Source organism: Cololabis saira, chromosome 19, assembly GCF_033807715.1.
Source record: "Cololabis saira isolate AMF1-May2022 chromosome 19, fColSai1.1, whole genome shotgun sequence".
Lineage (NCBI taxonomy): Eukaryota > Metazoa > Chordata > Actinopteri > Beloniformes > Belonidae > Cololabis > Cololabis saira.
This window is the reverse complement of record NC_084605.1, coordinates 3,472,158-3,484,227: the sequence shown is the minus strand read 5'-3', so window position 1 is coordinate 3,484,227 and position 12,070 is coordinate 3,472,158. Positions and strand designations below refer to the sequence as shown.

The 12,070-nt window shown below is 39.3% G+C and overlaps 1 protein-coding gene across 1 annotated transcript in view; it reads left to right on the top strand.

Annotated features, from left to right (window-relative positions):
• The window catches only part of aatkb (apoptosis-associated tyrosine kinase b), a 72,937-nt gene that overhangs the window by 21,838 nt on the left and 39,029 nt on the right, over positions 1-12,070 (top strand). Inside the window, exon 2 of the mRNA XM_061708373.1 lies at positions 6,568-6,701. Coding sequence (XP_061564357.1) covers positions 6,568-6,701 — 134 coding nt within the window. The remainder of the gene's footprint in view (positions 1-6,567; positions 6,702-12,070) is intronic.

Here is a 12,070-nt window from a genome sequence, read left to right as displayed (position 1 = left end):
TCTTTGTGTTTAAGTTCTGGTTTCACCTTCCTGTTTCCCATCTGGCCTGACTGTCTGCACCTGTGTCTCGTTAACCCTTCTGTATATCTGGTCTTGTTTTTCTCTTGATCCTTTATAGTCCGTACTGTTTCCTCCCTCTGTGTTTCCCAAGTCAGGTTTTTGTAGTTTTTGGATGTTTTAAGTTCTATTTTTTGTATCCTGCTGGGCAGCGCTTTGGTTTTTGTTTTTGGTTAAATAAATCACCTTTTGGGAACTCCTGCCTCCTGCACCTCTCCTGCGTTTGGGTCCTCATATACCACCCAGTTTCCACAAATATCTGACTTGCCTTGCTTTGTCTTTGTTTTGTAAAGACCTTGTTTGAGGTTTATTTTCCACGTCATTGATTTCCATCTTGTCGCTAGGCTACATCCCGATCCCGCAGTGGTTTTTTTAGCCGGCGGCAGCAAAGTTAGAACCTCCCGCTCCCACCAGATTTCACCCAATGCAGCCCTCTAGCTAGAGCTTCCCCAACCATAGTGTCTATCCCAGGGGTCGGCAACCCGCGGCTCCAGAGCCGCATGCGGCTCTTTAGCGCCGCCCTAGTGGCTCCTGGATCTTTTTCTTCCTTTTTCCTTTCCTTTTTAATCTCGACATTTCAACTTTTTTCTCGACTTTTCTCCTCAAAATTTTGACTTTTTCCTAAAAATTTTGACTTTTTTCTCAACATTTCGACTTTTTTCTCAACATTTCGACTTTTTTCTCGAGATTCTACTTCAACATTAATCTTGACATTTTGACTTTTTGCTCGACATTTCGACTTTTTCCTCGACATTTTGACTTTTTTCTCAAAATTTTGACTTTTTTCTCGACATTTCGACTTTTTTTCTCGACATTTCAACTTTTTCCCCGACATTTTGACTTTTTTCTCGACATTCCGCCTTTCGCCATTTGCCTTCATTCTATACAAGACTTTTCATTTTTTGCGGCTCCAGACATATTTGTTTTTTGTGATTTTGGTCCAATATGGCTCTTTCAACATTTTGGGTTGCCGACCCCTGGTCTATCCTCTACCGCAGGGTTTGTCAACCGGTGGTCCGCTGCCCTCTGGTGGTCCGTGGCGGTATTGCAGGAAATTGTAAATGGAAAACAATAATAATTTAAAAAACTAATATTTATTCTTTACACTCAATTCATTTTCCATTTACTATTCATTTTTGTGAATAATTTACCCATCCAAATTATGTCAAATGATTGAGAATGAACGTTGTAATATTATAAGCCCTCTTGGCTTCCTATTGTTCATTTTTCATTGTTTTTTGTGTTTTGTTTTTTTTTATAGCAAAAGGTGCAAATAAAAATATACACCGATGCAAATAAATAGCCTATATACTGTAGGCCCATTCTCTTATTTAAAAGCAAGGTGCAAAATAAAACAAACATCCCCAAAAACAGTTGGTCCCCGAGTTGCTTCTTGGTTATAATGGTGGGACTGGGACAAAACCAGTTGAAATCTCTGCACTACCAGGGCACCATCGAAAGCAGCCTGTCCAGCAGCATCACTGTGTGTGTGTTTATGGGGGGGGGGTACTGAATATAGCAGTAGAGCACTACAACGCATCCTGAACACAGCTGGTCAGGTCATTGGTGCCCCATCCCTCCTCTAGAGAGACTTACACCACCTGCCTCACTGGTGAAGCTCCACCATCGTGTCGACGCCAGTCACTCTTCAGTCTGTTCATCCTCCTGCCGTCTGGACGGTGCAATAAACTCCGTTAGCTCCACCAGACTCACTAAATCCTTCATCCACCAAGCTGTCAGGGAGCTACACCCCCCCCCCCAACACATACTTTCTAGTTGCTGTTTATTTATTTACTATTTACTCTCCTGTTGCAAAGTACAATATCACACATACATATCTTTATGAATCTTTCTGCTGCTATTTCCATTTGCCTTTTTGCACGACAGTAATCCCTGGTTTTTGGCGGGGGTTATGTACGGTGGCCGATACCCACAATTGCTGAAAAAGAAAAAACAACGGAAATAAAAAAGCCACAACGGAAGTGAATTACCGGGGACTATTTTTGCCGATGCACCGGTGTTGCACATTAAAAATGACACGTAGCGACATTGAACACTAAACTTTTCACTTATTTTCTCGTTCGTTGTTCTTATTCTTCGCTCTTCTTATTTCTTCCTTTTCATTACGTCCTCTTCGTCTTCTTCTTCTCCTCTCACATAAAAAACACCGGTGCATCAGCAAAAATAGTCCCTGCTAATTCACTTCCGTTGTGGCTTTTTTATTTGCGTCGTTTTTTAAAAATTTGCAGCGGCGTTTCTTTATATTTGCAGCATTTATTTTATTTGCGGCAGCGTTTCTTTTTATTTGCAGCAGCGTTTCTTTTTATTTGCAGCATTTCTTTTTATTTGCAGCAGCGTTTCTTTTTATTTGCAGCAGCGTTTCTTTTTATTTGCAGCGTTTATTTTATTTGCAGCAGCGTTTGTATTTATTTGCAGCAGCGTTTGTTTTTATTTGCAGCAGCGTTTCTTTTTATTTGCAGCAGCGTTTCTTTTTATTTGCAGCAGCGTTTCTTTTTATTTGCAGCATTTCTTATTATTTGCAGCAGCGTTTCTTTTTATTTGCAGCGTTTCTTTTATTTGCAGCGGCGTTTGTTTTTATTTGCAGCGTTTCTTTTATTTGCAGCAGCGTTTGTTTTTATTTGCAGCGTTTCTTTTATTTGCAGCAGCGTTTGTTTTTATTTGCAGCAGCGTTTGTTTTTATTTGCAGCAGCGTTTGTTTTTATTTGCAGCAGCGTTTGTTTTTATTTGCAGCAGCGTTTCTTTTTATTTGCAGCAGCGTTTGTTTTTATTTGCAGCGGAGTTTTTTTTTATTTGCAGTGTTTATTTTATTTGCAAAGCATTTATTTTATTTGCAGCAGCGTTTCTTTTCATTTGCAGCGTTTCTTTTATTTTAAGCAATGGCAGGTCTCGTCCACCGTAGTTATGTTCCTAAAAGAACCCCTGATAAGTGAAATCCACGAAGTAGCAACCTTTTTTTTTTCTTTTTTACAATTATTATATAAGGCTTCAAATTGCGGAGATCAGCCCCGCCCCACCGGGACACGAGTAAATGGATTTGAACAGGAGAAAATGCAAAAAATTACTATGAAGAAATATACAATTTGTACAGTCCACTGCTCTTCTGATGCCGCTCCATCCTGACTCTGTAGCGTCTTTTTCTTCTAAAGCCTGCGGTGCAGGTGTGTTTTTTCCAGAGAAGAAAATAGTTATGGGTCGTTGTTGTTGCTCTTTTTTCTTCTGGGCAAAAAGATTCTTCTAAACCGACATGCCACCATTGGTTATATCTGAGACTAATGAGGGATTCATCAAGGGTCCCGTTCTTGAGCTGCTGCTGAAGTTCATTGGCTGTTCTCAGCTTGTTGCTAAGCAACCAACGTTATTGACACAGGAAGTAAAGAAGCGGGGAGACTGTTTAGCCAATCAGTAGCTGTTTAGCCACGTTGCACAATGCAAATCCGTGAAGCAGCGAGATGTGAAAGGTGAACCGCGTTATAGCCAGGGATTACTGTATTTATATTGCATTGTAGTGTATATTCTTATATCGTGGATATTTTTAAATGTTAGTATTTTAGTTTTTAGTATAAGGAGGTGTCTGTCTCATCTCAGCTGTGCACTTTAACTGTTTTCATGGCGGGTGAATGAGAAGTTCCCTCCATTCTTTGTGTCTCTGCTACATGTGAAGAATTCACAATAAAGCTGACTTTGACTTTGACTTTGACATTTTGCCACAAGGGACTTCTGGGTAAATCTGAGAGCTGCAAAACCTAAGGAATCCATCAATATGTCCTCAGAAATGCAGCTGCTTAGGAATTTGGAGCAAACTCATGTTAGTCCAGAGCGCTGGGAGTGTCCGCGGTTAATCCCGTGATGAAGAGCAGATGGGGGAGTTGAGCCACAAGGTGTAGTCTTTACTCTAGACCAGGGCTCGGCAACCCGCGGCTCCTTAGCGCCGCCCTAGTGGCTCCCTGGAGCTTTTTCAAAAATGTTTGACTTTTTTTTTCCTTTTTTTTCTTCTTTTTTCTCTTTTTTTCTCTTTTTTTCTTCTTTTTCCTGTTTTTCTTCTTTTTTTATTTTTTTTCTTCTTTTTTTATTTTTTTCTTCTTTTTTTTCCTTTTTTTCTCTTTTTTCTTTCATTTTGCCTTTCCTTTTTAATCTCAACATTTCTACTTTTTTCTCAACATTTCAACTTTTTTCTCGAGATTTGTACTTCAACATTAATCTTGACATTTTGACTTTTTTCTCGACATTTCGACTTTTTTCTAGAAAATTTCAACTTTTTTCTCGACATTTCGACTTTTTTCTCGACATTTCGACTTTCGCCATTTACCTTCATTCTAAGGCTTATACAAGACTTTTAATTTTTTGCGGATCCAGACATATTAGTTTTTTGTGTTTTTGGTCCAATATGGCTCTAAAGCATTTTGGGTTGCTGATTCCTGACATAGACCAAATGGTTAACACTTAATCTGCTCATAAAAAGCTTAATAAAAGGAAAGAAATTAGACTTGAGACAAGCAACCTTTTAAGAACAAAAACTGCTAATTCTAAATCCACCTCAAGACCCTTTAAGTCTTGCAGCTTCCTCCATGGCTGAAACACTAGAGATGGGAATTGACGAGATTTTTACGATTCCATTTTCGATTCTGCTTAACGATTCGGTTCTTCATCAATTCTCATTTTGAAAAAAAGGACAACAATGGCGTTAATATGATCGTTCGTTAGTTAATTAGTCACCAGCAATATTATTAGCTAAGGACTAGCTAATGTTGCTGCTGCTGATGGGCTGAGAATTACTGACATTAGTCCAGAGTGGGAGTGGAGTGGCCTAGTGGTAGCGGCACTGGCGTAACTTTGTGCATCCTTGGGAAAGATGATGTTAGGATTTTATGAAATTGTTAAGAGTTCAAAGAGTTTATAACACTGGTGGGTTTCTCTTTATATGCAAAGTAACCTCATATTCAGCAGGACAGCTGCTTCCATCTAAGGCCCACGTTTACACGGGGCAAAAACGGTGGCGTTTTCATTCGTTTTGGCCGTTCGTTTACACGAAAACGCAGCTCAAAGCCCCCAAAAACGATCATTTCTGAAAACTCCGGCCAAAGTGGAGATTTTCAAAAACTCAGTTTTCACGTTTGCGTCTAAACAGAGGAAAAAGGGAGGAAAATGGAGGAAAACAGAGATTTAAGCTTCAGAACGTCACATTATGCACCAGAAACTCACCAGCGTCATGTGTGCGACCTGTGTTTACAATTAGTTTGGCCACCGTCAATATTTTCTTGTATTTTACCTGTTTTATATTTTATATAAAATACTCTCGTTTCGTCTTGGAAGTGAAGCCTGATTTATGGTCCCCCGTTAAATCGACGCAGAGCTACGGCGTAGGGTACGCGGCGATGCGCGCCGTACGGTGCACGTCGCCGCGTTCCCTACGCCGTAGCTCTGCGTTGGTGTAACGCGGAACCATAAATCAGCCTTAACTGGAAGTTACACGTGTCATTTGTTGATGTTTTTTCCAGGATTCTGATTGGCTGGCATGACGTTAACAGCGTTTTCATGCGGGTCCGTGTAAACGTGGATATTTTTGAAAACGTAGAGGGGAAAATATCCGTTTTTGTAAATACCCGGCTATGTGTAAACGTGGCCTAAGTCACGTAGTCAACCTGTGGGGTTAAATACAATACACATACCATTTGTTGAGATGAGACAATGGGGAGAAACAGATGTTTTAGCATTGGGGGGGTCTTATCTGTGATCTGGGTTGACACCCCAGGTGGGAGATTTGGGGCTGGAAGTGTGACATGTTCGGGTGTCTCTCCCGTAACTGGCTCCACCAATGGGATTCAGGTACAGAGAACACCTCCCTTTTTTAGTATAAATTCAACTAGACTCATGAAAACGTTGTGGATTTCTCTCCTACCTCTGTGGTTTCAGACAAATGTACCTCCGGCTGGAAAAACATTGTGCTTGACATATTAAAAGCTTGTATTAACTTTGATTCTACAAGTATTTCACTGGTTTTCTTATGGTTCGCCAGAAAAACGAACACAGGATCTTTCAATGCTTTACTCTCGGCTTTCCTCACTTCACTTGTATGAATGTTTGCTAGGGGAAGGATCCAGCGATAGGATAGCGTCCTATCCTGGGGGTGGGTACCATGGGTACCACCTGTTCGTTTGTGCTACAGAAACCGGAGATAAACACCGGCTCTATGGACCACAAGGCTCGAAAAAGGAAATACTAGTCCTGAGTGGATGGAAAAACACGACATTCATTGATTGTTATTGCATGCTGTGTTGGTAGTATTTCCTGAGCAAGTATTTCAAGTTGCCCTGTTGTCGTCTTTTTTACTGAAATGTAACCAGACTATTGAGCGTTCGTGTTGCTTGGGCGCCATGTTTACCATTCACTGCTTCCTTACGTGTGTAATTATCACAATAATCTACCTAAAATACTATAATCTTTCCCCACAGCTAATGTTCTGGAGCTTGTTGTTGCGTCTTTGTCCTGCAGATGGCGCCCCGCTGAGTGAACTATCCTGGTCGTCCTCCCTGGCTGTTGTGGCCATTTCCTTCTCGGGACTCTTCGCCTTCGTCTTCCTCCTGCTGGCCTGCGTCTGTTGCAAGAAGGGAAAAATCGGCTTCAAGGTACGGTGCAATTCTGATGTTTTATCACTTTTCATTGACATGGAAAACATACGAGACACTCGTTACATATCCAGTAAGTTGTTAGGGAGTCTTTCAAAGAGATATGCATTCCGTTAGGTCTAAAATAGCATTAAATAATTCTGTAACCGAAGAAAGACACAGAGACTGCCTGGAATGGTTTTAACGCACTTCTGCAGAAGGGGAAACGAGGAGTGCAGAGTAAAAAGACTCTCATGAGAGAACTCCTGAATGTTTTCCCAAAGTACTCTCCTCCCAGAAGATGCTTTTATTGAGAAACTTGACAGGAACTGACCGTTATGGACAGTGAACAGTGGACAGTGGGAGGAAGTGATAACGTGGGATTGAATTGAGACACTACTGTAGAGTTATTGAACCAGGACAGTCAAAAACCTGAGTAGATCAGGAAGTGGCTGTTGTGACATCTGTTAACAAAGCATGTGACAGTTTTCAGAAGGACAAAAACAAGTTTAAAGGTTAATTAACCTCACACCTTTACTCTCTCTGCCCATGCACTCTACAACCAATGGCCTCAACATAGAGATTTGCTCATTGGAAATCTGTTTTATTCCCAAAATGATTGGTTTATGTTGATGCAAAGAAGGAAACTTGGCAAACGGAGCAGCGAGTCTGTGTTACGGCAGCGATGGGATCCCTGCAGCTTCTCAGGACCATCTGTTGGACGTTGTGTAGTAGCACAGCGAAATGGGTCACAGCAATGAAGAAAATAGGACACATTGGTGGATAAAGGAGGATAAAGGGCCTGTTTGTACAGTATGTGTGTATGAAGACATAGTGGGGTAGTATCTGAAGAACAAGGAGCCCCTTTATCAGTTTAGTAAAGATATCATAGCTATTCATCTACATATTTAAGATGTTTGTTGCCTACCCTGTTACCATTCCTGTAAAATACGCCTAAAACGTCTATCCAAGTTATACCCAAAGTAAATTGAAAGCTGTTCTTGAACCGTTTGAAGTACATAGATGGTTTTGGTCTCTTTTTAAAGGTAACACTCTGAAGTTTTTCCCCCAACAGTCAGAATCGCTGTAACTGCTACTATAATTGAGTAATCTAAGTTTGAACACACTGAAATAGAAGGTTTTTTATTTGTTTCGTAACCAGATGTCTGCAGATGAGAGAATCTGTGAGTTATTAGCTGGAAAACATAATGGTACTACATAACATATTACTAGAAAAACTGGCTTGTTACGGCTTTGAGCAATCTGCACTCAACTGGTTCTACAGCTATCTGTCCAACAGGACGCAATCCGTGTTTTTTAATGGCAGCTACTCAGAAAACAAAACCATAACATGTGGAGTTCCTCAAGGAAGCTGTCTTGGACCTTTATTGTTCACAATTTTACGAATGACTTACCATGGGCACTAGAAAAAGTGAATACAGTGATGTACGCGGATGACTCGACTATATATGCTTCTGCAAAGAATAATAATGAATTAGAAACTATTATAAATGACGAATTAATTAGTATAGCGGAATGGGTCAGAGCAAACAAGCTAGCCCTAAATTTATCAAAGTCCAACTGTATGATTATCGGGTCAAATCATAATATTGATAAGAATCCTGTTTTGTATATCAAGGTCAATGACATCATCATAAAACAAGTGCATGAAACCAAACTTCTGGGAGTAACAGTAGACAACAAACTTTCATGGAAAAAACTTTTCTTAGACTTATACTTATACTATCAAACCTTGACTATTGCCCAGCAGTTTGGTCCAGTGCTAATGGTGAAATGTTGAATGCTTTACAAATTATACAAAACAGAGCTGCCCGCACTATTCTCAAGTGCAACAATAGGACAAATATCATCTCTATGCACAAGAAACTCAACTGGTTATTGGTCAAAGACAGACTCATATACTCACTGTTGATTGTGATAAGAAACATATCTGTTTTAAAAAAGCCATATGATTTGTTTGATAACCTCTCTTTTAGTGCAGAAAATCACTGTCACAACACTAGACATGCAACTGTTGGAAATGTTACAATACCTAAGGTTAGATCTAATGCCATCAAACGTACAGTCCTGTATAGAGGAATGAAAGAATGGAATTCTTTACCCAATCATGTAAAACTCTCTAACAATAATCAATTCAGAATACTACTTAAAAAATATCTGTCCAAGTAATGGTTTCGGTATGGAATAGTTGTGTATGTAATATGATTGTTTTGGTACATGAGATATAATGGTATTATTGCATAATAGTGTTATTATATAATAGGTATATATGAGTGTGTATGTATGTATGTGTATGTGTATATATATATATATATATATATATATATATATATATATATATATATATATATATATATATATATATATATATATATATATGTGTGTGTGTGTGTGTGTGTGTATGTGTATGTATGTATATGCGTATATATATATATATATGTATATATGTATGTGTGTATATGTATATATATATATATATATATATATATATATATATATATATATATATATATATATGTGTGTGTGTGAATATAATATAGAATTGACTTGGAATATTAGATATGATAGAGTATTATATATTGGGTAAATGTATGTATGTATGTATATGTATATATATGTGTATGTGTATGTATGTATATGTGTTTGTATGTATGTGTATATATGTATATATTAGGTATATGTGGGGATGATATAGTTGACTTGGTTTCTGTTCGTCTTGATTTTTAAAATATCTTGATTTTGTATATATATATATATATATATATATATATATATATATATATATATATATATATATATATTCTTCTTGCTCTTATTCTGTATTTTTTTAAATTATTTTTTAAGTTCTTTTCTCTATTTGTTTTCTTTTGTATTGCATTATTTTGTTAAGACCCCAGGAAGAATAGCTTCAGTTTCTGCTGCAGCTAATGGGGATCTCAATAAACAATAAACAATAAACAATAAACAGTATGAAGCCTTATCTAGTGCAAGTTCAAATTTGATAACAATACCACAAAGAATGAGTATTTTACACATGTTTTTGTAAGATTGTGTCTAGACTTTGTCTAGATATTTTTTTGCATTCAAACACTTTTTTTCTTTGATTGAAATTTATTTTTTTGATTGAAGTGAATTTTTATTTGATTGAAAATATATTTTTTAATTGAATAATTAAGACACAAATCTACCTCCATACCTGGTTATTTTTATGATCGTATTAAATACTGGATACTGGTACTGGATTTCCATAACTCCAGTCTTCAAGTCAAATCTGAACTCAGATGCGATTATAATACGCCTATAAAAGCCTCACGTTTAGTCTCAAACGTTTTAAATCATCCTTTCTTTCCCACCACTATTCAGTTGTGGATGACATAATGCACAACAAACGGTATTATTCCAGCAGATGCAGCTCCGATAGACGTCCAACTGGCCGATCTTCTCCCTGTTGGAGCCAGTTCCTTCAACAATCCCGTCAAACATTTCAGGGAATGTGGAAGGAGCCGAGAACAACAAGGGCGCGAGCCTGAACCGGACAACGTGGCCTCGCAGGAAACACACATTCAGGCCCGTTCGTTCACGGCGTGTCTTTCGTTTCTCATGTGTTTTCAATTGCTGTTTCCAGTAAGGGCGTGTCGTGTAGCAGAGACGGCAAGTGAGTCAGAACGACTCGACCGCCAAGTGTAAAGTCAGTCGTGACCCTGTTACCTTCAGCCTGAGTCGACCTCCGGATCAGTCCTCAATTTCAACTCAATTCAATTCAATTCAATTCAATTCAATTCAATTCAATTTATTTATTTAATGACAGGGACTGTACATGTTGATGAACACAAATCTACAGATCCTTACTATTTATGACATCAACAGTTACCAAATATGCATTTTTCTTTACAAAATATTTTCCTCAGAAGGAAATGTTCCTGAGCACTTTAGGTCATACTTTGCTACAAACTCTCAATTTCATTCCTACTCAACTCGGCAGGCCCTCGCCCTACATCCGCCTAAATGTCTGGAATCTAGAAGACCATTTTTGTTTAGATTTAGAGGTGTCAAAGTCTGGAATAGTTGGTACCATATTGCAAACAATTGTAGGTCCCTATCCATTTTCAAAAGTCGCTCAAGAGAACATTTAATTCAACAATGTAGTCAAGAAAGCTCTTGCTTTTCCCACTGTTAATGTTCTTTTGCACTTCATATTCTGTGTTGCCATTTGTTCAGCATAATACTCATATTTTCATGATCATGTCTACAGTAATTTTTTTTCTATTTTTATTTTATTTTCATTCATGTTCTACATCTACATCAGACTGGTGACACAGGTGGAAACAATCAGGGAATCAGGGGAGACATCAGACTGGTTACACCGGAGGAAACAATCAAGGAATCAGGGGAGACATCAGACTGGTGACACAGGTGAAAACAATCAGGGAATCAGGGGAGACATCAGAGACACAGGTGGAAACAATCAGGGAATCAGGGGAGACATCAGACTGGTTACACCGGAGGAAACAATCAAGGAATCAGGGGAGACGTCAGACTGGAGACACAGGTGGAAACAATCAGGGAATCAGGGGAGACATCAGACTGGAGACACAGGTGGAAACAATCAGGGGAGACATCAGAGACAAAGGTGGAAACAATCAGGGAATCAGGGGAGACATCAGACTGGTGACACAGGCGGAAACAATCAGGGAATCAGGGGAGACATTAGAGACACAGGTGGAAACAATCAGGGAATCAGGGGAGACATCAGACTAGAGACACAGGTGGAAACAATCAAGGAATCAGGGGAGACATCAGACTGGTGACACAGGTGGAAACGATCAGGGAATCAGGGGAGACATCAGACTGGTGACACAGGTGGAAACAATCAGGGAATGAGGGGAGACATCAGACTGGAGACACAGGTGGAAACAATCAGGGAATCAGGGGAGACATCAGAGACACAGGAGGAAACAATCAGGGAATCAGGGGAGACATTAGAGACACAGGTGGAAACAATCAATGAATCAGGGGAGACATCAGACTGGAGACACAGGTGGAAACAATCAGGGAATGAGGGGAGACATCAGACTGGAGACACAGGTGGAAACAATCAGGGAATCAGGGGAGACATCAGAGACACAGGAGGAAACAATCAGGGAATCAGGGGAGACATCAGACTGGAGACACAGGTGGAAACAATCAGGAAATGAGGGGAGACATCAGACTGGAGACACAGGTGGAAACAATCAGGGAATCAGGGGAGACATCAGAGACACAGGAGGAAACAATCAGGGGAGACATCAGACTGGTGACACAGGTGGAAACAATCAGGGAATCAGGGGAGACATCAGACTGGTGACACAGGAGGAAACAATCAGGGAATC